At 40.9% G+C, this 27,786-nt stretch overlaps 2 protein-coding genes across 2 annotated transcripts; one reads left to right on the top strand and one right to left on the bottom strand.

The window, feature by feature from the left end:
• Positions 1 to 1,256: 1,256 nt before the first annotated feature.
• Positions 1,257 to 27,641, bottom strand: LOC143116974 (low-density lipoprotein receptor-related protein 8-like). Its single transcript, XM_076278390.1, has 13 exons — positions 27,555 to 27,641; positions 25,792 to 26,073; positions 24,973 to 25,092; positions 24,395 to 24,520; positions 24,040 to 24,211; positions 19,593 to 19,808; positions 18,208 to 18,326; positions 15,683 to 15,822; positions 5,982 to 6,123; positions 4,195 to 4,308; positions 3,662 to 3,736; positions 2,698 to 2,843; positions 1,257 to 2,481 (listed from the first exon to the last, which is right to left on the bottom strand). The coding sequence occupies exons 1-13, from the start codon at positions 27,613 to 27,615 to the stop codon at positions 2,470 to 2,472; spliced, it is 1,725 nt and encodes a 574-aa protein (XP_076134505.1). The 5' UTR covers positions 27,616 to 27,641; the 3' UTR covers positions 1,257 to 2,469.
• Positions 9,372 to 12,320, top strand: LOC143116975 (E3 SUMO-protein ligase ZBED1-like). Its single transcript, XM_076278392.1, has 6 exons — positions 9,372 to 10,080; positions 10,223 to 10,367; positions 10,564 to 10,798; positions 10,930 to 11,058; positions 11,134 to 11,199; positions 11,288 to 12,320. The coding sequence occupies exons 1-6, from the start codon at positions 9,642 to 9,644 to the stop codon at positions 11,456 to 11,458; spliced, it is 1,185 nt and encodes a 394-aa protein (XP_076134507.1). The 5' UTR covers positions 9,372 to 9,641; the 3' UTR covers positions 11,459 to 12,320.
• Positions 27,642 to 27,786: the final 145 nt, after the last annotated feature.

Genomic DNA, 27,786 nt, shown 5'->3' with positions numbered 1-27,786 from the left:
CCAATGCAGCAAATATATTAAAAGGCTAAAGTCGTACATTGGCTATGTTGTAGCCTATCCCCAGAATATCATGGGAGACCTGCATGTAACTTCACAGCATGGTTAAAATCCTTAAATTCAAGGACGTGTTTTGGCTTTATTTTTTTGGCAAAAAACGTCGCTCTTAACAGCCACCAGTCTTAGAGAAGACGTGAAATATCCACTGGAATTTTGTTTCTTTCTATTACACCTGCCAGGGAATCCGTGTTATGTGGCTAAGCTGCTGCCTAGCAGGTAAAACACGTTTAAATGGATATATTTATTTTTATTAGCTAGAAATGATGCCACATGTCTACATTCAATGCTATTTATGGCACTTCGAAAGTTTGTTTAGATCCAGTGATTCTGCCGTCATGGAAACTCTACGTCACACTTCGGGACTCTATTCTACAAGGATATAAGGCACATTCCATCCAACTTTCTATCCATTCATCCTCTTCAAACCATTCACTCATCCACCCATTAAACTATCCATCAACATCCATTAAACAATCTGCCTATCAACATCCATTCAACTTTCTGTCTATCAACATCCATTACACTATCTACATTCAACTTTAAAACTATATACTCTGTCTCAGGCTTTAAGCATACAATCTGGCTCTCTTAAGACTACTATTTCCTCTGCCCACAACTGTTTCAAAATAAATGTCCTCACTACAATAATTCACTATTAAATAATTTAACTATTTAAACTACTCAACTATTTAACTGTTCAGCCATTTCAACTGTCAGTTGTTATCAACTATGACTCCTGCCAACTGTTTCCAAATAAAAGTTTGTTTGGCATTTTATGTTAATATACAGTATGTTTATATTTTCATGCACTGGTAATTTCCTCGAAATTACATTTTCTAGTTAGTGTTGTTATTTAGTTAATTGATTATTTTTGACAGTGGGGTTATCCAGGGGGCAGGGCTACGGATAGCAATGCTCTGTATTAGGCCCCAGAGCCTCAGTATGTCAGTGATGGTGGTGAAGGGAACATGTCTGTCAATTGATTGCGGTTGATAGTGGTTCAGGGTCTGAGGACTTAGCCTGGCTACTTATGCCTATTTATTTTCGTTTTGGTACAGTTTTGTTTTGCATATTTTTCATGCATGTTTGCCACTGTAAATATTTGCACGATTTTAAGAAAAGAGAAAAAAGAAGAAAAAAAATAAACGAAGCCTTTCGTTGAAATCTGTTTGCAGCTTTGTTAATACATCAACAATGGGAATTTTTCAGCAGTTTATTTCATTCAACAACTACAGCACAATTGCTTTATCTCACATCCTGAAAAATACTCATATACTACAAAATCTTTGATCAAAACCATTAAATAATACTATAACAATAAATATAACACTTTGTTTTCAAATGAAACAATCACATGCTGCAATCCTCTCCAGTCTGAAGGGAAACAATCTGACATCTCACAATTTCCATTCTATTCCATTTGTTGTAGCCTTAAAACAATCATTCCCGATTGTACAACTGAGAATTACAATACAACAGATTTTTTTGTATTTGAGTATTAATAACCAGCCAAACAAGAAAAGTAGAAATCACCAACAGAAAAAAAGAAAGTGCAAAAAAATTATAGCTCTACTCAATGTACAATCATTGCTCATAACCTTTTCCTTTACTTTCAATAAACCAGCTAATTCCAGCCATTCAGGATATCTGAATAGGAAAACTTGTATAGCCATCAACTTAACAGTGCCAGAGATAAACAAATTAGAGTAGTTAAGGCCAGAAAAAAGTGTGTTGCAAATACTGGAAAAACAGAGAACCACTTCGCCAACTAATTAGGTTAAAGCATAATAACTTAACTTCATGGCCATGTTACAGTAATGGGCAGCTTGGTTCAAGTTTGATTAATCCTTAAATCAGGAAGTCACTCAAGCATGTGCTTACAGTATAGGGTGACTCAACACAGATTCTTTGTCAAGTAATTATTCACGAATGATTAGGCCAACTATTTGTACCAAATGGTGGCCCAACATTGGAATTTCTTCCTGGAAAGTTTTCAGAAAAGGAAGAAGGAAGTTAAACCTCTCACACACACACACAGAGAAAGGCAATTAAACAAACATAAATCCTTAGTCCAAATAATCTGCTGATAAAACTCTGTGACATTGAGTTAAATAACCTGTTCTAAATCCCCATTTAATCTTTCACTTCACCCTTACCCTCCCACCTTCCCTTCCCTCCCCTCCCGCCAGAACTCATCTCTCACGAATTACAGATTGTGCAAGGGGCTGGCACCAGCACCATCACCCAGTGCTGCTCACTGGTCCCGCAGCAGCACAGGGACTTGGTAGCCTTTAATAGTTAAGACAGGAGAGGACATGGCAGGAGAGGATGACTGGATGACGCTGACTCTTCTCAAATCACCCGACCCCTCGTCTTCAAGCAAGCACCTTCCGTCCCATCACCTCCGCAGGCCTAAGCAGTCTCCTGAGGGGGGGGGGGGGGGGGGGGTCACACGGCAGCCATCTCAGTTGCCTATTAAGCCGGCTGATTAAGAGACTGTGGTGTCAACTCAGGTGAGGTGACAAGGCAGGTCAAGGCAGGTAGAGGACCATGCGCTGGCCTGCCTGCTAGGATGCAAATGCAGTAGTGGTATGTGTGTGTGTGTGTGTGTGCGCGCGGGGGTGGAGGGGGGGGACTCACGTTGAGGAGATGGCCATTAAGGGGGGCAGCAGGCATCAGGGGGTCACGGGACTCTCCGAGGAAGTCGTCAGCATGGAGGCTGGGGCTTCTTTGGGTGGAGCTGCTCCACCACCACAGCAGCCACACCAGCAGCAGGCTGAGCAGCACTACGTGACAGGAGAGAAGGGTGGAGGTTCAGGGAAAAAAGCTGATTGTTATTCCTAAGAAGACATGCAGGAGTCCCAAAGGGTCAAGTCCAATCTGGCCACTGCAAACTTAAAGGGTAGTTAGCACTTGACAGCGGTCATTATTTTTTTTCAGAGGTCGAATATAATGACCGCTAGAACTTTGGGAAATCCCATTCAAGTCAATGGAGCGTTCTACTTGCATTGTAAAGAGCCAGGTAATAACAGAATATATAATAAGAAAAACAAAATAAATATGGATATTTAGTATGAACCATATAGATAGATATGTACAGTATGTACAGCTATGTGCATGACTAATTAGAATACATGTGTTAAATAGCCTGCGTAATTTCGTGCAAATATTACATCCGGATTTGGTGTGTACCTAAAGTTTTACTCTTGGTGACATTGTTTTCTGGTCACTATAAGTTAAAGCCAAACATGTTGGCTTTTAGAAACAGTACATCCTATGATTGTATAGGTTACAAGTATGTTTACCTTAGTTTATGCTTAGATAACAAGAAGCATAAACTCTCATAATCATACCAACACAATAAGCACACTCATGTGCTTTCATTGTGATGCATTCTGATACGAAGACTCACGGTAAGAGATAGACCCTGTTTATATAGAGTTATTGCAATGACCAATGCTCCTCCCCACTGTACACACTGTCCCTACTGTTAGTGACTATAATGTTGACGGCCCTACATGCATGAGAGAGGTGGAGATAAGGAAAGGTCCTGACCTGGGGAGCATAACAAACTGCTGGAAGTCAGGCTGTATGTAAAACTTACCGATAAGTGACACTATCCATGCGAAGCTGGCCTCAGAAAGGTCCGACTTCAGCCGAGGCTGGTATGATGAAATCTCTGTAACACAGTCAAAAGCAGCCTCTCACTGATCTGGATGGCAGTGCATTACAGTGCTCTCTAGATAACATACTGGAGGACTGACTCCAACCCTGTGAACAAAGCTTGATTCAGACACTTGCTGATTGTCATATATTATTCTACAACATTAAACATGTTCCCCATGAGTAAAGTGTAAAACATTAAGTTGAATACATCTCTAGTTGTTCAAAAAATATTACTGCAGCTCTATCCAGAAGAACTATTATTCATTGTAATATGTACAGGTTGGTGTGGTTGTTGCTGGTAATGTCCATATTATTTTTAATTAGATTGTTATTCTCTCCCTATCCCTCCCATGTTTTTCGCCTTTTTGTCAATTGTTAAGAACTGGTTCCTGGTAAAAATATCAGCGTTGGACAGATATGTACACACATTCCAAGAGATAAAAGAAAGAAAAGAGAAGGAATGCTTTTTACTTGGAGGATCTGTAGGAGACAAACAGGTGTAACCGGGCATTGCCTTCTCAGAGAAGAATTCCAGCACACACCCAGATGGACACACCTTCCCTAGGAAGCCACACGCTGCCTCACCTATAAGTTTATCAAAGCAGAACACAGAACCACACACAACGTAAATCTGGCAGACAAAACAAATGTGAATTCCATCATCAAAAGGGAAAAAAGGGATGAACGCGAGTCAACAAACATGGATGGAAACTGCTGATCAAACACACACGCAACACACCTGCAGTACAACACATACACAGAAAGAGATAGGTATAGATGCATTTCTAAACTCCTATCACATATCGATGCATTGACTTAATAGCAAACGATGCAGTTGCATCAATGCGACTCATTAAGCATTGATGCATGTTTATTTTCGCACCAACATTTCTCCACATGAATTTTCTCTCTTGCCATCCTAAACTGTAGATGCCGGTATGCAGGCTTGTTGTAAGTTATTTTCATTTATTACACGGCTCATCAGAGTGCTGCAGAAAGTTCCATTCACATGAATGGGCCTTCCCAACGTTCGGGCCTATGTTAAATCTATATAAATCACCGGCATAGTATATAATCACCGCTGTCAATGGCAACGGGTTGATTAATGTCTTTCATATCCCTCCGCAAGAATTCCATTCGCTTATTGCAATGGAATTTCATTGAAAGGGAAAGTAAGCTAGTAAGACGTTGCCACGCAACATCTGAAACTGTCAAGTTCTATCTGTGTGGCGAACTATTTATTTTGTCAGCGGAAGACACGAAACGGTAGCAAAATCATTTTTAAAGATTCATTGTGTTAGGTTTCTTTTCTCGTTTTGGCAAGTAGCCGTGTAATAAGTGGGATAATGTATTGTCCGCCGGTAATTATCAGAAAATAAGTCCCTTCAGGTCGAAGCAAAACCCCTGCGCTGCGCTTCGGGGTTCTGTTCTCCCTGTCGGGACTTATTTTCTGATAATTACCGGCGGACAATACATTATCCCTTACGTAATTACCGCTGCAAACATATAATTACCGCTGTCAATGGCAACGGGTTTTGTGCTTCTGATTTAAGTCTTTCATATCACTCCGCAAATAGTCTGGTCACTTCTTGCATTGGAACTTCATTCAAAAGTGAAAGCAGACAGTTGTGTTTTTAGAACTGTGTTCTAAAAAAATGTTTGATTTAAGATCAGCGTGTGTTTATTTGTTTCTCAGCCACAACGAAACGGTAACAATAAATGTAAAGAGAGATATCGTCGAGTTTATTTTTTCGTTTTGGCAAGTAGCCGTATAATAAGCGGGATAATGTATAGAACACCTGTCATTATCTGAAAATGGCGCATCTTGGTCCTGTTCGCCCTGACGGGACTTTTTAGATAATGACCAGCGTTCTATACATTTTCCCTTACTTAAATTCGAATGCATCTAGCTAGTGACAGGAAGTTTTAGGGGGAAAAGAACAAACTGTAGCCTACCTCATTCCAGAGTCAATGTTCAGTATTTGAACTATAATTTAGCCTATAATATTTGTCATTTTGTAATACATGAAAATGAACCAAAATCTATAATTTCCTATCAACAACAAACCCCAGTATTGAATCGAATCGCTGCAAATTTTTAAGTATCGAAAAGAATCAAATCGTTGGCTTAAAGAATCAATATCACACACACGCACACACACACGCGCGCACACACACACACACACACACACACACACACACACACACACGAGACAGACAGACACAGAGCAGCCAAAGGACAGGACTAAAACACCCACCATGTGGCTGCAGGACGGGGTGTACCACGGCTAACCCCCCCGGTGAGGACGTCTGGCCTAGGAGCACCAGAGTGGAGCTGCCATCTTGCTTGCTGGCACGGTTCACGGTGCCGCTGGCCTGGTCAGACCAGAACACATGCCCCTGTGACAGAACAGAACAGCACCTCCATCATCAGCAGCAGAACTCGACTCAGAGGCTTTACATGTTGTCTACATCAGTGGTTTTTAAACTTTATGTCTGGCAACCCCCCAAAAAACATTGGCCAAGTCTCACGACCCCCTTCACTCTAACCGTCAAACATTTGTTTCACTTTGGAAAATGTTGCGAGATAGACATTGGTGACAGAGGCAGCTAGGCTATGTCAACACCAAAGGTAACTGTCAATGGCAGCCTTTAACAATGTGATGTATTATTTTTCAATAGATAACTAGCACTCATTGAATGTATAACTGGCACTCTGCCTTTGTTCTGTCACTGGTAAGCTCAGGTTAAGCGCCGGTTAAGATTTGCATAAACAAAGCATCCACTTCTGAAACATTACGGAAACACTGTGAGTTGTAAGCCTACATCTATGGCTACTGAATATCCCAGATCCTGTAGAACACGTTTTTTAACAGTGTTATTTTGGTTACGTTGACATATCAACCAGAAAGGCTATGCTAGCCTACAAAAAAGATGAATCCTCCTTTTGAATGTACCGTAAAACTTCAAATAATCGCCGAGTCCCTAAGAGACGCCTGTCTCTTTTAAACGTCTCCATCATCAGCAGCAGAACTCGACTCAGAGGCTTTACATGTTGTCTACATCAGTGGTTTTTAAACATTATGTCTGGCAACCCCCCAAAAAACATTGGCCAAGTCTCACGACCCCCTTCACTCTAACCGTCAAACATTTGTTTCACTTTGGAAAATGTTGCGAGATAGACATTGGTGACAGAGGCAGCTAGGCTATGTCAACACCAAAGGTAACTGTCAATGGCAGCCTTTAACAATGTGATGTATTATTTTTCAATAGATAACTAGCACTCATTGAATGTATAACTGGCACTCTGCCTTTGTTCTGTCACTGGTAAGCTCAGGTTAAGCGCCGGTTAAGATTTGCATAAACAAAGCATCCACTTCTGAAACATTACGGAAACACTGTGAGTTGTAAGCCTACATCTATGGCTACTGAATATCCCAGATCCTGTAGAACACGTTTTTTAACAGTGTTATTTTGGTTACGTTGACATATCAACCAGAAAGGCTATGCTAGCCTACAAAAAAGATGAATCCTCCTTTTGAATGTACCGTAAAACTTCAAATAATCGCCGAGTCCCTAAGAGACGCCTGTCTCTTTTAAACGTCTGGCGTGGCTACAGGTTTGGGTTAAAGGCCGGTCTCCAGTAGAGGCCTGGTCTGTTTTTTAGTATCGGGTTGTATTTAATCTTCTAAAACCCGTCAGATCGTCTGTTTAAAGATTCGCAATGACACGAAAGGAGGCTACAGTGTGGAGGATACAGCAGTTACAGCAGTGTGAATTAGATGTTGCACGTCGTTGCAAGCCGTCGCAAAGCATTCACCTTGTCTGGTCACAGTTGCAAGGTTTTAGAATGTTGCATCAAGTTGCTGCTCATCTCGTCGCGAATCTTGGTTGTGATTTGGGCTTAAGTATGGCGCAGACTGCGCACGTTATGATTATGGCATTAAAAGACTGCGGTGAAAAGCTAGAGTTCCAAATTGTATAGCTTTTTTTTCAATATGAACTATGCCTATATGTCCGACTTTGTCATCGTTCAATTCATCCCTTGTGTTTAAAATTTGCGGATAGGCCGATTGTAAGCGTGTTTTCATGCTGGCAACAAAACCAGAACGGTTCGCGAACGTTATTCTTTATTCTAAATGCCATGGCGATACAGAGAAAAGTCAGAAAAGGAATTTACCTTAGACTAGGCTATATCAGAGCCCGTCTACGGACATTCTCTGGCTATATACTGAAATAGGTTAATGATGTAAGTCAAGTGCGCTTCTATGGGACTGGAGTGTGCACGCACAGTTTTTATTGATGAGTCGGAGTGGCAAGTGCTGCGCGTAGTTGCAGTGGAATGTGGCTGCCCGGCATTATAAAACTTCTCACTCTTAGACCTACTCATACACGGCGGTGAAATGGTGTATTTAGCTGTCTAAATTCGAATCATATGCTGGGGGAGAAATCGTCGGACATCCATGATTATTTTGTTATTCAGCACCCCTGGTCAAAAATATGTTCCCACGTGCCTGGAAGTAGGCTCTGATTTGAATGTAGACTGTTGTCAAATTTGGCAAATACAAAACGGGAGAAACAATATGGTTCATGCTCTCTCATGCTGTTTCATTCGTGCCGAAAAGGAGGGAGAATTAAACATTAAGCACGTTCCACTTTTGCATAAATAATTCCTGAACGGTTTTGGTCAGGGCTGATAATGCAACTGTATTTGACAAAGGACCGATATGCTATTTGAGTGACAAAATATGAGCTTTCAGTGTGATACGATCTCTTTTTAAATTACGTAATTAAAACGTGTTTTATCTGTTCTGTTTTCTGCATCTGTTTTATCTGGCTATCCCTGCGGATCTTACTGTATCTCACTCAATGAACAACATCTCAACACTAAATGAATGATGATCCGTAATTGTCATCAGATAGCCTAGTCATATAGGTAGACATTCAGTGTGTTTGAAATAATTAATTCGATAATATTTTCCATCTTTGCAGAGGAAAAGTTTTGTGTAAAGGGAATTAAAGGCCTGTCTCATATAGACGCCTGTCTCTAATACTAGCCCGTGCAGTTTGGCGATTTGGGAAAATAAAAGCCTGGGCTATTATTTGGAGTTTTACGGTATGTGTTCCTCTTTCTATTTACGCTTAGGCATAAAAAAAAAAAAGGTTTGGTTCCTGTTGGTTGTCAGTTGAGGCCATGGGTCGGTAGGGAATTTTTTTTTTTTTTTTTTTTTCCCCAGTGGCAGTAAGGGATAGGTAGAAAATCAATCCCACCAGGATTTCGCGAGGTTTTTTGAGACTGTTGCGACCTAAAATGCCTGGATGGAAGTTGCGGTGATTTTAGCTGTTTCTTGTGGAGAAATTGCGGGAGGAAGTGAAAATTGCAAAAATAGTTTAAATTTAGGGCAATTAAGGTTAGTAAGACCAAAATCACACTGATAATCTTGATGCTTATTAAAAAGGATAATCAAAGGTAAACAGTAAGGATTACAGAAAATCAAAGTAGGCCTACTTTATTTGTGAAAATGCTTTGACTGAGGTCATTCACAAAGCATTATAGTAGAACTGTCCAAAAAAGACAGTCACCTAAAGAGATGGCATCATGTCATATGTTTCAATACATTCATATATTTTGTAATTCATATTAAGTTCATATCTTTTTAATAATTCATAGTCTGTGGCCTGCATAATTACTAATAGCCAAGTAAGTATCTAGTAATTTCATATTGATTTAAACTATTTGACTACACTTCTGTTTAATGTCATTACATTGGTGGTGTACGTCTAATTGACTGCCTGCCCCTTTAAGGACGTGAGAGTAGCCTAAGTACATTTCTGAGTGGATTGGAACTTCAAGGGATAGCTTGTCCAACCACCTCATACCTACCTGGTATGAAGTGGAAAAGGCAAACTTAATTTCAATGTTAACTGGCATCAGCAAGATGGCCATTACGGCAGATGGGTGGACAAGTGTCTGTCAGGACCACTACCTGACAGTCACTTTGCACTACGTATGGCAGGGGAAAATTGAAGGCAAAGTGCTTTGTACAAAAGCAGTTTATCAGGCACAGACAGGAATACATGTAGCTGAGGAGATTGAAGAAGTTCTTCAAGAATACAGGGTTAGGGAGAAAGTGGTGGCAGCAACGGTTGACAATGCTGCCAACATGGCTGTCGCTCTGAGGACCCTCGCTATTGTGAGAATTGGCTGCTTCGCCCATACTCTGAATTTAGCTGCTCAGAAGATTATAAAATGCCAAAACATCTCCAACTGGGCAGCAAGAGTGAGGAGTGTCATCGTGTGGATGAAGAGCGTGAACATGGCAAAGGTCGTCCTCAAAGAGAAGCAGAAACTCCTGAGTAAGAATTTTGATATTTCCATTGCATGCTAATAGAACATTTTGGTGAGATATATAACTAATAAATATATGCAACAAACAAATTGATGGTTCTATAATGTGGATTAGGTGATGTGCTAACAATATATGTTCCTTTCTAACAGACCTGCCTCAGCACATGATGATTTTGGATGTGAAGACAAGGTGGAATTCTTCATATCTAATGATTAAAAGGTTCTATGAACAATTCCCCGCAATACAGGCCGCAGTTATGGACCCCAGATTGAGGAAACAAGCAGATAAGGAAAAGTAAGCTTTTATGACCTATTAAATTATGGCTGATTATATATCTTGATAATTGAGTATTTTACGAGATGTAAGGGTAAAATGCAATGGTAGGGTAAATTGACATTTTGAATTTTTACAGTTCATCTTGAAAACGGAAGGGCAGTATGGGGAAATTACTGATTTCCCTGTTATGAACAATAATCATTATCTTTTATAGATTGGTGGAGAATTTACAGACTGCAGACATGAGGAGGGCAGAGGAGTTCCTTTATCTGATGGGTGTGCTATACACATCCACCCTCTGCATCTCCAGTGAAAGAAGTCCAACATGTGGTCAAATTCTGCCAATTTTAAAAAAGCTGGAGAAACACTATGCCATCCAAGCACAGGACTCCGCCTTCACAAGGAATATAAAGGAGAAGATTTGGACTGACCTCTCTGCACGCTACCAGGTACTCTGTGACTGACATATTCATGGAGGACAAATATTGACTGCTCAAGAAAAATGATATGCTGATATGGACGGGAATTTCACATTTGTCTATGTTGAACTGAACATGAATCTTTCTTTTCTAAATTCAAGGATGAAGAGGTGCAGATCTTCTTGGAAGAGGCAACAGTAATGGACCCAAGGTTCAAAACGAAAATTGAGAGTGATGCCATCTGGGAAAGGCTAAGAACAGCAGCAGTGGTTATGGCCATCACGGAAGAGGTATTTGACTGTCTGTCTGCTATTGTTATCATTTTACACCAATTTCATATATGGGACTCACAATTTGTTTTTAAGCAGGAGCAAGAAGCTCAAACACTGGAGGAAGAAGAAGACCAGGAAGAGGTAGAAGAGGAAGACTATGTAAGCTCTGTTCTCTGTTAGTTCATTACAAAGAGTGTACTACTAACCGTCCTCTCTAAAAGCAGGTTTGTAATTTTTTTTATTTTAGTCCCCACCTGCAAAGCGCCGCAAGACAGCATTGGAGGAGCTGTTTGAAGAGGAGGACCGAATGTCGCTTTCGACTGTCCCGAAGCAGGCCCGCCGAACCATCAGGGAGCAAGTAGATTTGGAAGTTCAAATCTACAGCAGCCTTCCAGCCATGCTTGGCTATGTCAGGTGACCCTGTACGCTGGTGGTGGGAAAAGAGTGGCAATCTGCCCCTACTGTCTGCTTTAGCAGAGAAGTATCTGTGTGTTCAGGCATCTTCCACTCCTTCAGAGCGGGTGTTCTCCACAGCTGGAGACACCATCAGCCTGGAGAGATCCAGGATCCACCCAGAAAAAGCAGACATGCTTATTTTTCTGCACAAGAACTGCTAGAAATGTTAGCTTCTGTATTCACAATTTTAAAGTAATACAAATACACTTTTAAATGTTTATTAGTTTTGTGATTAATTGATGAAGTGATTATTAATTGTTTGTTGAATTCCATGAATTGTTTGATGAGTTTTTGATGAATACAATTGTACTTTTTAACTGTAAAATGAACATTGTGGGAACACAATAAAAGTTGACCGTTTTTAAGAGCCTGAATGTTTGTTTGTTGCTTTGTATTGTAATCACATTTAGTTGTTTTTTGTTTTTTTTAGAAAGCATTCAACTTCTGTATTGCTATTGCACACTTAGTATTGATTCTCTAAAACCACTTTAAATTAGACATTCAAAGCCAACAATTCTCAAAGCCATCCTATAAGTGTTCAGAAAATGGTACAGGAATCGATAAGGGAATCGATAAGGAATCGCATCGATAAGCAGACTCGACAATGGCATCGATATCGATAATTTCTTAACGATGCCCATCCCTAATTGGAAGGCTTGCATCTCACCGTGTTCGGCTACAAGACTAGTGTAAATCACTTTTTGCATAGTGCATTACGATATGTGGATGCAATTGGGAATGTCTTCTATGTCATTAGTTAAAATAAATGTTAAAAAAAACAACTCGAATGAAATCATTATTGGATCATAGAAGAGGTAAATGTCTTGCAATTTTATTAATTTCTATGATTTTGGTAGCACTACTCAAACTAAGCCCACAAGCTAGCAAACATGACATAAGCTAAAAGGACATATCCAGGTAAACGTTTGCCAATGGGTTGCATAGCCTACTCAAAAATCAGTAAACCAAGTAGGCCTTAATTAACTTACTTTCATAGCCTAGGTAGGTTAGCAACACCAGGTTGAGAGATGCAAGTAAGCAGATCATTAACGTTAGCCTTCTATTTATTGTCATCAAAACTGTAGAGGAACGAACACGTTAGGGCAGTCTTTGGTGTCATATGCAAAAGGTGCAGAAGTAAGTGTGCCATCTGGCTCAATATTCTGCGCGAGGGACTGTTGTGGTAGGTGAAATTTCACGGTGAAACTACGATGAATGGTCAAATTTGCGAAAAAGTTGCGGTGTTTGGACAAAATTGCGAGTGCCTTGGTAAGTGACGAAAACAATCGTCTTCGTGAACAGCTGTGCATAGGCTACTTTGTAAAAGAGAGAATATGCTCATCCCTATACATAACGCAAGGGGTAATTAATAGTTCGCCTTTTATTTGTGGATTTATTTAATACATTTAGTGTTATTTCTTCCCCAAGCTCATAAAATAAATTTGGGTCGCACATAAATTGAGAGGGTCGGTCGGAAACCGGAACCCAAGACATTTTTTTTTTTATGCCTTAGCGTCAGGGTTTTCCTGATTGCAACAGTATTATTACACCTGGCTAAAGAAACAAAGTGCTTCTTTTTGGGCTAGATTCCTATCCATGACGGTAAAATTATTTTAATTTAAACATTGCACCCTAACTATTGGCAGTACTATCAACTTATGAAAAGCATTTTCATTTACCAGAAATATAGGCTATTTAAAAAAAAAAAAAACTCTAAATCCAAGGAGAAGTGAGAACATCAGTTGAACAGCTGCGAGCTGCACAAGAGGCGGCAAAGAGCCGCAGGTTTGCCACCCCTGCTATAAAGGCACATTCATTCAGGTACATGCACCTAAGGGTGAGGGTCTCCTTCATTATGCGCACCGCACCTAGGTGCCGACATGAGTGCGCTGACACTTACTATCACCTGCACAGGCACACAAGTGCTGATATATTTAACTTATAAGCACTCACTAAACAATGGATTTCATGGAGCGTCACTCCCAAAAATATGACTTTAATCTATAACAGCAGTGGCGAAAGGGTGTGCAGGGTTGTATTGAAAAGAATGTACTCACCGAAAGCAGTGTGTGCACACTAATGTATATGTGCAAGGGCCTTTAGTTGATCAGTCAGTTTTAGCACGATGACGTCTGTTCTTGACATTTAGCTTGCGACAAGAAAAACAATGAAAGCCCTGTTTGCCCTGTTGTGCCTGTTGTGCCAGGCTATAGTACTGCAGGGGGGTCATTCCACGTCAATTCAACCAGGGCCCTTAGGTCCTGAACCCTGAACATGGGCAAAATACACCATTGACATCAAGTTACAGCATCACAGGTTACTCTATACCAGTGTTTCCCAAACTTTTTTTCTAGGGACCCACTTTTTAAAAACGACAGACCATCGCGACCCAATTCACTTCAGATCTAACATGCAACCACCCAATACAGCCCAAATTGTTGATGTTTTAGGCGCTGGCTTCTCAAACTTTTCTATGTTGGGCCCCTTCAAACCATTCTACAATGGATCAGTAAAGATCAGAAAAGATCAGTTTTAATGCGCATCTGAGAGTTTGGGGATATTCTCGCATGAGTCACTCTCAGCATAATAAGTTGTTCCTCAATTTCTAAACAGAGATGTTAGTCTACGTTGTGTTGCAGACATTTGGATCCATAACACCGTGGACGTCGATTCCGATGTAAACATATGCAATAACTCGTTTCTTTATTTGGAATTTAAATCCGCATTTTTAAAATTGTGATTGTTTGTGCTAAGGCTGTATTGGTGTTGTGATAGGCTATGTTGTAAGACTGTGAAATGAATCAATATCAGAACAAGAGGCTTTTGCGCAATAGGTGAAGAATACAGACAGATCAACGATAATGCGCCTTACTGTAGTGGAGTTCGTGAGACGGAAAACATCAGGAAAACAGCGTTTAAAATGTCCATTTAAAAGGTACCCTAATCTGATGCACTGTTGTGCATTTTAAATCAGAACTAAGAAGGAATGTGAGGACGCTGCTAAAGAGTGCATCTACAATCAAAACTATCAATAGCATAATCCGGTCTATGGATGTTTGCTTCGTTGTTGACAGCGCGGTCTTTGAGATTTTAAATGACACATTTTAGTGAAAAAAGAATGACAAAAAACATGACACCACTAGACTGTGGTAGTAAACGAACTAGATCCTAAAAGAAAGGTGCTAGCTTCCCTGGATGAATGGTAGGCTATAAGCTATTAGCCTACACAACATAAATTGTGACTATGCTGGCGACCCAAATAAAATCTCCTGCGACCCACCTGTGGGTCGCGACCCAGTCTTTGGGAACCAATGCTCTATACAACCACAGGTGGCAGTGTGGTGACTATATATAAAACATATTGATGTCAATGGGGCATTTTGCCCATGTTCAGGGTGGAAAATAAAAAAGAAAGATTTGCATAAGACAAGTCAAATTGGTGTTTTCAAAAAGAAGGTGGATCAACAGGATCATGGAGAATAAAGAAAAACATATTTAAACATTTTTTGTATATTCCCACAAGGTGTTTGGGTGCTCTGAAAATGATAACCAAAATGATTTTTCAGACTTGTGAGGTCTGCTGTTCAGACCCTGAAGGGATTTATTTTCTGTTCATTGCTTTTTGTGAGAGTGTTTCTACTTATCTCAGTAAGGAAAATAAATCAAGAGCCTATGTTGAGTAAAAATATGTCTTCTGAAGGCTTAAACAGAGCCCAGCCAAAAACTCCAATAAAATTTGTATCAACTTTGAGGGACAGCTATGACCATGCAGGATTATCCAAACCAAACGTGACTATTTTGCTACATACTATTCCTATTTATGTACCAGCATGCAAAATTTGAGACTCCTACATGGTTTAGTTCTTGCGCTGTGGGCTTGTGAACTTTGACAAAAAAAAGAGGCCGAACAAAATCGACACCCCCCTCCCCCTGTAAAACTGGCTGTATCTTGGAAAGTATTGATCTTACATAAGAGTAATTTTACAGTGTGTCTCCTGGGTAACATAGGTACACCTGGTAATTTTTTCAGAATTTTTTGAGACCTACGTGCGTGGGCCCTGGTTGAACTGACGTGGAATGACCCAGGGGTGATTCTCTTACCACAGAGCAAGTGACAGAAGACAGGAATTTACAATGATATTAACGATTACATCATGTACAGCGGGGGGGTGGAGACATCGAGTACCTCGAACACAGCCAGTCCAAACGGTCGGTCCAGGTACCCGTTGGACTCCAGCACGGTCTTACGCTGCCTGCCGTCGAAGTTGACCCGTGATAATGAGTGTCTCCCAGCATCGGCCCAGTACAGGAGCTTGCGCGGGAGATCTACACACACACACACACACACACACACACACACACACACACACACACACACACACACACACACACACACACACACACACACACACACACACACACACACACACACACACACACACACACACACACACACACACACACACACACTTTTCAAATATGTCCATTATTGACCAGTTTTATTGACCAGTTTTACCAGTCAATTATACATTACAATAACTGCATTCAACAATATAATTGCAAAACAAACATGTAAAAGTACAGTCAACATTCTTAGCCAATCCTGATGAGTGACGTTATTAACTTACAAACCTGTGCAAAAACTGATATCTAACCAAGTGTTATAATCTTATATTAAAAGATAGAAAGATCTAGTTGGTATTGTTTTTAGAGTAAAGATACTTCCTTTGAGCTTTCTCATACAGTTATTTGACTTTAAGGTGAACTATGCTGGTTTTTTAGCTTAATATGCATGTTTTTAGCTTAATTTACCTTAACATTACAGCTTCGGAGTCATTGGAATGGTTATATGACTTTTTCGGGTTGAGGTTTTCACATGGATCTCTGATAACAAACTTGTCCTGAACATATCGAAAACCAAAAGCATTGCATTTGGAACAAAACACTCATTAAGCTCTAAACCCCAGCTGAATTTGGTACTGAACAATGTTGCTGTTGAGCAAGTACAAGAAACAAAGCTGCTGGGGGTAACTTTAGACTGTAAATTATCATGGTCAAGACTAGATTTACTGGCGCAAAAGATGTGGAGGAATATATCTGTAGTTAAAAGATGCTCTTCTTTTAACACCTCATCTGACCATACAGGTCCTGCAGACCCTTGTACTGTCACACCTAGACTACTGCTCGGTGGTCTGGTCAGGTACCACAAAAATGAATCTAGGGAAGCTTCAATGGGTACAAAATAGAGCAGCTAGGCTTGCCCTTAAATTAGTGATGGGCAAATGAAGCTTTGGTGAACCACTAAACCACAGCAGTGTGAAGCTAGCAACACTAATGAAAAAATCCAATATGGCTGCCACATGTAGATTTTTCAACATAAAAGTCCTTACCCAAACCAGTATATGTAACCAAAAATATTGGTTTGCTAAGGACTTTTATGTTGAAAAATGTATGTGTGGCGGCCATCTTTTTGCTTTTCAGCTAGTGTCGCCAGGTTCACACTGCTGTGGTTCAGTGGTTCACCAAAGCTTCATTTGCCCATCACTACCTTAAATGCACTCAGAGAGCCAACATCAATAACATGCATGACCAACTCTCCTGGCTAACAGTTGATGTAAGGTTGAAAGCATCCCTTCTTTCTTTCATAAAAAAACATTAATACATTAAACAAACCCCACTGTTTGTTTAGGCAGCTTACACTTAGCGCTAATGTGCACACATATCCTACCAGACATGCCACTAGTGGTAACTACATAATTCCAACAATCAAAACAAACTCAAAGCAACACACAGTACTATGTAGAGCTATGGTTGAATGGAACTCCCTTCCAGATCAGATATCAAAAATTCTGAATAAAGCTAGGTTCAAAAAACAAGTAAAGCGACACCTCATGGCTGATTGCACTGAATCCTAGTATGTACTACTGAATTTTACTTTTGTTTACTCATTTATTCTTTTCCCTTTTTGTCATCTTATCTTTTGTTGTTGTTGTTGTCTGTTTTTGTGTGTTGATGGTTTAGTTATTCATTCTTTTCCTGTCTTTCTTTTGTTTGTTTTCATATCTGTTGTCTTGTATGTTGGTTTCTTGTTTGTTATATGTTGTGTGTGAACCCCAGGAAGAGTAGCTGATGTTTTCTGCATCAGCTAATGGGGATCCAAATAAAATAAAATAAAATCATAGCGCCTGTGAGTGGAAAAACCACCCTTACAACTTTGGGCCGGCGGCGGTCACAAATTGCTTTACTGCATTTAAATACACATACACTCCAGGCACCGGCTAGAACAAGGTAGCGATAGAGTTTCTCAGACATTCGTCATGACAGAGCCAGCAAAAAAGAAGCAAAAACTGAGAAAACAGCGAAGAAATTGCCAATACTGCATAGTTTCTCTTTAAAATAAGTCAGAATCTTAAATTAAGACATAAAACACGTAAATTTATCTGTCCATGGGATAAGTAAATTTATCTTAATTTAAGATAAATGTATCTTAATTTAAGATAAATTTACTTATCCCATGGACAGATCATTCTTAATTTAAGAAGATTTTGACTTACTTTGAGCTTTCTCATAAAATTATTTGTCTTAAAATAAGTATCTTTATTTTGCTTATACTAAGTATCTATATTTTACTTACACTTGGCTAGATGTCAGTTTTTGCTATGTATGATTATGTGCAGTAACACACAGAAAGAAGACATTGTTTTCACTGACCTAAAGCAATGGCTACTGGGCTTTGTAACACAGAGGTGACCAGGGTTGTCCTCCCGCGTCCATCTAGCGATGCACGCTCAATCCTGGGAGTGGTACCGGCATCGGCCCAGAACAGCAGCCTAGCAAACACAAACAACAGTGTATAACTATACAGAGATAGATAACCAAGAGATTGATAGGACAAAAGTGACATGATGTTCAGGAGACAATCTGGCTTCTAATTCTGTTTACATTTGACCTGTGGTACCTGTTTGCATACGACAGAGAAAATTGGGTGGGAGAAAAAAGGCTGAGTGCGGTCGCAAACATAGACTACAACAAACTTGGTCCAGGATGGACTAGCTAAAACAAACTTTCACCAATTCATTTGGACAGAGGTAATAGCTCACTGTTGCTATATCTGGATATTTATAGGACTTATAGGTCCAAATGGAAGCCAGAGAAGGACAGAGATCAGGAAATGAGTTAGCCTGGAAGCCAGTCCGAATGTAACCCCGCCCACAAAATTTGAGGTCGTGAAATTCTGGTCTGGACTCGCTCTATTGAGAAGACTCTATGAAAACTTGAGAATTGTGCGGACCAATCCAATTGTCCGGGCAGGCTTTATACAATGGAGATGAGCAACGGTGCCTATTCATTCATGTGACCTGAGTGCACTTCGCATGATTTTCTTTACAGCAAAAAGCTTGTCACTAGACATTGGTTAGGTCTTTTCAATTGGGTGCAGAGGCATTTTTCCCCTGTATTGGTTAAAACACGCTCCATAATCACGTCCCAATGCTCTGATTCCAGACTCAAATTCTGAAAAGAATTTTTAGTATGGCTACGTCAGGCTAGAAATGAGTGGAATTCAGAGAGGAAAACACAAAGAAAAGCAACCCCTTCAGTAGGAGATATCAAAAGCCAATAATTTCAGAATGGGACAAAACAACAGGGAAACCTCACCACAAAATCACAAGGAGTCTTTCTGAGGTTTATAGCAGTGTTCTAATGACATCTAATCTTGCTCTCTTCTATTCATATAAGGTTTGGGCGACTATATCACGTTTGTGTAGCAACGGCCATTTTAGCGGAACGCTGCAACTTACTACTGCCCGTGCAAACAGTCGTATTAAGTTGTTTTAGATCCACTGGGTAAAACAGACATAGTTATATAAGCATAGAGATCCTTTCCATGTTGGCCAGCAGTTGTGATTACGTGTTGAGCCTGTCAGTAGTGAAAAAAAGAGGTCTATTTGAAGTAAGTCTTGCCTACCCCATTGGATTTCTATATGTACAGTAGCCGCCGATATCGCTATTCCCATAATTCTCAGCGGCTTTACGACACAATCCCAAACTCTATATAAACTTCAATCTATACAGCACTCTGGCAGCCTCATACCTACCCCTCCAGTGGCTCCACTGCTACCCCAGTCGGTTTGGACAGGCCTTCCACCAAAAGACGCCGCTGGGACCCATCCAGAGTGGCCACATTCACAGAATGTGTGTTAGTGTTGGTCCAGTAGAGCAGATGGTGGATCCAGTCCACAGCCAAACCCAGAATGGTGCCCTGGCTCCGCAACAGCAACACAGACTCATGAGTATTTCCCTCCAGTGACGTCCTAGAAGAGACCACACCCGGCACCCGCATTTTAATTTTAAAGTATGACAATTGACGACAACAAAACAACATTTAAGGAACCGTATGTAAGAAATGTAATTCAATTAATCATAAAATGGCCTTGATGTCACTAGACATTAGGAAATCATGCTAATTTCAAATACTTATATCACTCACAACAGTAGTCCGGCCAGGATATCGTCGTCAGCCCTCAACTGATGTTGATGTTTACATATTTGTGTTTTAGCCTGATCCGCCACCCTCCACCTATCTAGTAATCACAAAGTCAGTAGTGTTTCGGCATCTGGGTTGCCAGCTCTGCTCTAGTTACCACATCTGCGGTGTACACCACTCTACAGTATTTTGAAAGTGATTGTAGTACCAGTTTTGGCCAAAATCCTACATACGGTTCCTTTAAATGAAAACTGACAAACTACACACACACAAAGCAAAAACTGTACCTACTGCATTATTTAGTTGTGTGATTTAACCCCAAGGCAGCAGGTAAAATATGTAATGTACAAATTACAATTTGAAGAGGACTGAAGACCAGTAAAAAGTAATTAGTTACAGTTACTAATTACTTCTTCCAAAAAGTAACTAAATTATTTACTCAGTTACAAAATATAAAAGTAACTAGTTACTTCAGAAAGTAACTATTGCGTTACTTTCAAGTACATTTTTAAATGCTCAAATGTGACCCCGCCTCCACCCCTCTTTAACAGACCATAAAATACATGTGCATGTTCAATAGGATAAATCTGAATATTATAATATAATGGACACTTAATACAATATATTATTAACAGAAACAATGTACACAAATCTAAACTATTTTAATGTTGCTATGGGACAAAGTGAGACTAGCCTCCAATCAAATGCCATGTATGTAGATATTATGTTTAGGCCCTATATAGTGGATCGATACAAATAACACAATAGATGTTTTGGAACTTTTGATATTTATTCCCCCTCAAGTAGGCTATATTAGGCATCTATATAGTTCGATAACGTCTACACGGTAGGGCTACCCCTCCTCTGACCCTCTCCCTCTGACCGGTATTTTGGCAACTAGTGCCCAGAATGAGTCTAACTCGACCGTAGATAAATGGCAGCATATCCTCCACTACATACCTGGCCACCAGTTTGACCAGTTCGCTGAGTCTAAGCTTTCTCATAAAACCCTTTCACCAGCTCTTGTAAGATATAAGGCTAATCCATAAACTCTAGCCTTGTTTGTTTGCGCCACATACATAACACAATATTAACAGTGTTTCCCATACATTGACTTATTTGTGGCGGCCCACCACAATATCAACACTGACCACCACACAATGATTTTCTATGTTGTACTACTTAAATGGGATGAAATCCTTTCATTGTAGAGCTATGTGCACCTTTGCACAGCCTCTCCTTGTGTCTCTGTCCCTCAACAAACCTGCATGCACGTTTAAAGAAAACATTAAAAATCCTGCAAGGATTGTTGTTGGCGTAGAAGACGACTGGCTAAATCGTGATTAAATACAGTACATTAGCATCATAACAACATTGCGCATATTTGTTCAAAACTGTGAACTCCCCCCGTCACCTACCACCACAAATAGAATTCAATTATGTGGGAAATACTGATTAATAATACTATGCATAATATTAAGTTGTTACAAGTAGTTATAAGTTTCATATATTAAAAGGGGATATCAACAATGATACCAGGAACCTGCCAGTCTATCTTTCTCTCTCTCTCTCTCTGGTGCGCACTCAAGATGCGTTCCCCATTAATTAGAGCAAGTAACTTTCAAGTTAGATGCTGGTGCATGAACATCCTGTAAAGCTATATACTGGCTACATTTTGGTACCCCCCTCTGTCCCTCGGGGCCCTTGTGTGTGATGCGCGTGGTGAATACAATGTTGAAACATTTCCTATAGTTTCTTAGCTATATTTGCTCTGATGCACTCGTTGACGCAGACACACGCACTCGTTTTGGACTCCTTTCCCTACTGCTGTCCCTCTATATTAGCCTACAGAGCAACTAGGACAGGCGCGTGTACAAAGTGGGGTCTGGGTCTGTGGTTGTGCGGCAGTTGCTAGAAGCCCCAATACCCCCCCCCCCCCCCACACACACACACACACACACACACACACATGCGACAATTAGTGGGGGGCCCTTAATACATCTGGGCCCAGGGGCCCGAAAGTTCATAATCCGTCCATGCTTGTGTTGTTCGTTGTGTCCGACTATGCGTGCTTTTGAACACCCGCCCAACTCCACCTCTGATTGGCTTACCATGAGATTTTACTCAACCTCAGCCAATCGTCAGCATTTATGCACGTGTCTCGTGCATTGCCCACTAAGGAAAAACTCTTTGCCTCTCGGCTCAGAGATCTAGTTGGTCTGATGAAAAAAACAGCTTCAATTATAAAAACAGCTTTAATTATAGTAACACGCCGGATTTTTTGCCAGTAACGGTAACAGCGTTATTAAAATGGGAAGAGTAATAAATTAGATTACTCGTTACTAAAAAAAAAGTAACACCGTTATTCCCATCACTGCTGAAGTCACATATCTATCTCAACATATTTGTCTACGGATCTCTCAAGTAGATGTTTTGCATTGTAAATGATGAGAATGCTTCCCTCCCTCTGAACGGCTGGCTTGAATTAGCTCGGACCAGCACGGGTGTGCTGAGGGCTTTGTTTGCATTCTGGTCCTGAGGAGGTCTCCATAAACAACAAACAGTGGCCAAGGCCAACAAAGTCATACGCACAGAACAATGGCGCTAGAAAAGGCCCAGATCAGCAGCCTAGCAAACACAAACAGCAGTGCTGCATGATGTTCAGGAGACAATCTGGCTTCTAATTCTGTTCACATTTGACCTGTGGTACCGGTTTGCATACGACAGAGAAAATGGGGTTGGAAAAAAAAGGCTGAGTGCGGTCGCAAACATAGACTACAACAAACTTGGTCCAGGACAACAAGCTAAAACAAACTTCCACAAATTCATTTTGACAGAGGTAGCTCACTGTTGCTATATCTGGATATTTATAAGTATAAGTATAAGTATAAGTATATATACACTTTTTTGATCCTGTGAGGGAAATTTGGTCTTTGCATTTAACCCAATCGGTGAATTAGTGAAACACAAACAGCACACAGTGAACACACAGTGAGGTGAAGAACACACTAATCCCGGCGCAGTGAGCTGCTACAACGGCGGCGCTCGGGGAGCAGTGAGGGGTTAGGTGCCTTGCTCAAGGGCACTGGTCGGGGCTCGAACCGGCAACCCTCCGGTTACAAGTCCAGAGTGCTAACCAGTGGGCCACGGCTGCCCAACTTCTAGGACTTATAGGTCCAAATGGAAGCCAGAGAAGGATGCAGATGAGGAAATGAGATAGCCTGGAAGGCAGCCCAAATTTAACCCACAAAATTTGAGGTTGGGAAATTCGCACAGAACAGTATCGCTGAAAAAGATGTCACAGGATCACGCATATTTCCAAAAGAGCTTTTCCAGACGGGCAAAGAAAGCGGGAGATCCCTACGCCTCAGCTCAAGGCACGGAATCAAAACATACAAGTCCAGGGGTAATGCGTGGGTGCACCATTTTTAATTAGCCACAGAGGGCCTGGCCTCCACGTGTGAGTGGGTGATCAGGCTTTCGCCCCTACCCACAGTGCAAAAAGTGCTTATCTAATAAAATCTAACCAAGTGTTATTAATCTTATATCAAGATCTAAAAATCGAATTAATATTGTTTTCAGTATAAAGAGACTTATCTAGCGCTTTCTCGTAAAATAATTTGATTTATTTTAAGAGGAGTTTGACTCCTTTGAAGACGTCTCATCCTGAAAACAAGCAAATTTGTCTGCCAGTGCATAAGATAAATTTGTCTTGATAATGCTCCTTAAAATAAGTCTTACTAAATTAAGTCAAAATGATTTTTCGAGAGAGTGCTAGGTAAGTCTCTTCATACTAAAAACAATCCCAAATAGATTGTTTGATCTTAATATAAGATTAATAACACTTGGTTAGATTTAATTTTTTTGCAGTACATACATATACAAAGGCGCTGCACAGAGACTCATTAGAACAAAGGAAAAGATATGGTGTGTACACGGATGTACAAACATAGCCTACAAGGTTGGGCCCACTCTTACGCACGACAACACAAGAAGATGGGGTGGGAGGGGCAGGAGGGGATGGGTTCTGAGAGTTCTTAGCTTTCTCAATGTCATACCTGTAAATGGTGCCTTGCTCGGAACTGGCCCAGTAGATGGTCCGGTTTGCAACAAGCATGGCCACTGGGCCTGGAGCGGTGGAGGATGCTGTGACCTGACGGTACTCCTGACCCAATGTGTCCACGGAACACAGGCCGGTCAAACTGCTAAATGCAATGACAGCCTTATCTCCTGTGCAAACACACAGACAATCAAACAATTCTGAGAGGAGTCCTAAACATGTCAAACTCCCTAAATCCTGGTAGATCAGGAACTACAGACAAGGAAATATGTTTTTGCCAATATTTGTTTCCAATTGCATTGAGTAGATGCAAACAGTCACTTATCAGTCACCTCCCTTATGGCAGCTCTTACCTATGACTGTGCATTCTCCAGTGTGGGGACCCATTATGTAACCTTTATGACAATCGCAGCTCAAGGTGCCATTCACATGGATACAAATCTGACTGCAGACATCGTTGCTAAGGCACTCATCAATTTCTGGGGAAAGGGATTTGCATTAAATTTACATTTATTAAAGGAGACATATTTATCCAAAGCGACTTACAAAATGATATTCAAGCTACAATTTAGACAAGATCTTAGGTAATAAATAGTACAATGCAGAGACCTTAATTGTCATTCTTTCATTTTCCTCTGACAAGTATCTATGTACACTAAAATTATCCAGAGAGACTACTTTGAATACCATTCTACAGACTGAAAAAGTCTATGGTAGTAGATGTTTCCCCATGATTTGTTGATTACTTCCTTCAGTGAGACCTATGTGTACACTGTATACAAATGGGCAATGCTACCACCTCCTGGACACACATATAATTCTCTTCCACTTAAAATACATACGAGTTTAACACTAGAACATGTTTACTCCTAATACAGCATGCCCGTTTCTCTACTCGAAGAGAACAAAAGTGGCGGAGAGGGGGCCTCACCCTCACACTGGGTATCCCCCACTAGCATCATGCCTGGGGGGCAGTCACACAAGACACCCATGGGCTGGTCCAGGCACAGGTGAGAGCAGCCCCCGTTGTTTTCCTCACACTCATTCTTATCTGAAGGACAGACAGAGAGGTGCATTTCATGCAGATCACTGAGCGTTAGCATTTCAAGTGACTTTCTAATCAAGTACCGGTACTCAGTCTTCAGTCACATTACCATAATAGCAGTCAATTCTTCAATCATTAAAATCAAAGGCCTACAACTTGATGTCATTACGTCATCACTAGTATAAGACTGTTTTAACTGGTTTTTTTGGGGGGGTTTTTTTGGGGGGGGGTTCGGTTGTCTTTAGAGTCATACATCAGCAGTTAAAGGTGCGATATGTAAAACATTTATTGTAATAAATCATAAAATGACCATCAGAGATTAAAGCAACATATTATTTTCAAATACTGGCTTCACTGACAACAATGGTACAGCCAGGATATTCACAATTCAGACTTTAATTTGCAGCCTGCAAATACTGTTTATGTTTTGAGTTTGTGTTTTGGCCTGCTGCGCCACTCTCCGCCAATTTCACACAGCTAGTAGCATTTCGACCTTTGCATTGCCAGATTAATTACTTATAATGCTCTCAAATGTTTTGATTTTTGGACTGCAATGCCAGTTTTAAACACTACGTGTCCTTCTTACATATCGCACCTTTAACTATAATTACTCACGTCCATCAGAAACAACTCTTTAAGACCGACTTTGTAGTTAAGTAAAGCAGGCACATAGACATGGACAGACAGGTAAAGCTCATGTCCTACCACAGTCTTGCTCGTCACTCCTATCTGCACAGTCTTCCGAGTGGTCGCAGCGGAAGGCATGCGGGATGCACTCTCCATCCCCACAGCTGAACTCCGAGGGGCCACAGGGGGCTTGAGGAGAAGGAGTGGGGGCTCTAGGGACCATTAAGTACGGCCGGTCTTGCTTACAGGAGACCTCGTCGCTCCCATCGCCACAATCATCCACCTTGTCACAGAGGAAGACAGAGGATACACAGCGCCGGTTGGCGCAGGCATACTCGTCCCGCTTGCACTTCGGCAAACCTGTGCAGTTCAAGGAAGTGAGTGCAATTCTTTCAAGGGGGTAGTGTCAACACCGATCATTTGTGAAGGTCTTTATCCATAATTGCAAATTAAATTATGCATTGATAATCAGTTTCACCTATCTACTACAATTACACTCCTACTCTTCAACTCAGGTAATGACATTCATGGTTAAATGAAGTACTCTTTTGATCCCGTGAGGGAAATTCTGGTCTTTATCCCAATCTGTGAATTAGTGAAACACACTCAGCTAACAGTGAGGTGAAGCACACACTAATCCTGGCGCAGTGAGCTGCCTGCTACAACAGCGGTGCTCGGGGAGCAGTGCGGGGTTAGGTGCCTTGCTCAAGGGCAGTTAAACCATTCCTACTGGTCAGGGTTCGAACCGGCAACCCTCCGGGTACAAGTCCGAAGCGCTAACCAGTAGGCCACGGCTGCCCCTAAACTCTGCAATAATTGTTCTTCAGGGCATCAGTGCTTTAGGGTGCAGGCCCTATAATACACCCTGTGCATGGTCTGCCACAACAAGTGAAAATGTCTGTGTCTGTACCTTACCCCTTTGACACATAGGCTCAAGAAAAACACACACTGTTTAAGTGTCTTTTGCACACACATGATGGTGAACACAAAGACAATCTGTCCTATGGGTTTACATCTTCAGTTCTTCTACCCACACATTAATACACGTCATTAATATGCGTCAAGAAACCGTAAAACTTGTATTATACATAAAGGGTTGATTTTTCAACGTCAATCAGGTGAAATAGAAAATGTTAAATCGTTAACTTTGAGCCATTGTTTTGCTTTATCTCCCTCTACCGGTGAGCAGTTCACGTGTTAGTTACGACTGCACACAAAAGTTTGCACTTAGCAGAACCTCGGGAATAGAGGAAAATATTAATTAAAAGCGTCTTGCTTTTCAACCACGTGCACGGCGTGCATCATTTTACAGAATTTGTTCTCTAGTCATTTGGCTGCCAGCACCTGTATGAATTCAACTGTCAACTTATCGCCGCCCGTCGGTAATTTCGGAGGTCGATGCGATAAATTACAGGCAATATAAAACATATAAGGAAAACAACGGAAAGGGAAAGGACGGAATTTGCCATGTACTAAATAAAAGCCACGCCATTAACGTTAAATAAGTAAGATGCAAGCAGGGTGTGAGGTAGCACGTCATTCAAGGACATGCTATTGAGCTAGCTATCAGCTAAATGTTTACATTAAGTGTGCATCCCTACCTGATACTAACTATCTTGATTTTACCATAATATTAAACCAACCAGGGCAGTAGGTTTTTATACATGCAAACGGTTTCTTTCAGGCGGTCAGTGAGTTTTAACGCTCGAGCAGAACAGGCTACTACTACTAACTGTTATGCGGTCGTGATGAATTAATAATTATGAAACGAAATATTCCCTTCCCATGCGGAAACAGTGTAAAACACACGCGCAGCTCTTTCCCTGTAGTAGATTCCTTACCACTGCAAACAGTCCAAAATAAAATATGAATCAGGATGATTGTAGCACCAAGGTGTCCCATGCTTCACTCACTGTACAAGTTTGGCACTCGCGACGGCGCGTGTATGTGACGTAACGTTGAATTTGAGTGAATGCATAGATGCTCTTTGGCCTGATCCAGTCAGTAGATGGTCTACTAAACAGTGAACTTTGGTTAACTCGCTGAGTCATGATGAAAATTGTTCAGGTGAAT

This window comes from Alosa pseudoharengus, unplaced genomic scaffold (assembly GCF_046254945.1).
Source record: "Alosa pseudoharengus isolate Yale_2024_CS ecotype anadromous, Long Island Sound unplaced genomic scaffold, YU_APseudo_1.1 YU_APseudo_1.1_scf_11, whole genome shotgun sequence".
NCBI classification, from domain to species: Eukaryota; Metazoa; Chordata; class Actinopteri; order Clupeiformes; family Clupeidae; genus Alosa; species Alosa pseudoharengus.
Note: the sequence above shows the minus strand (reverse complement) of the source record. Positions and strands in the feature narration are given on the sequence as shown.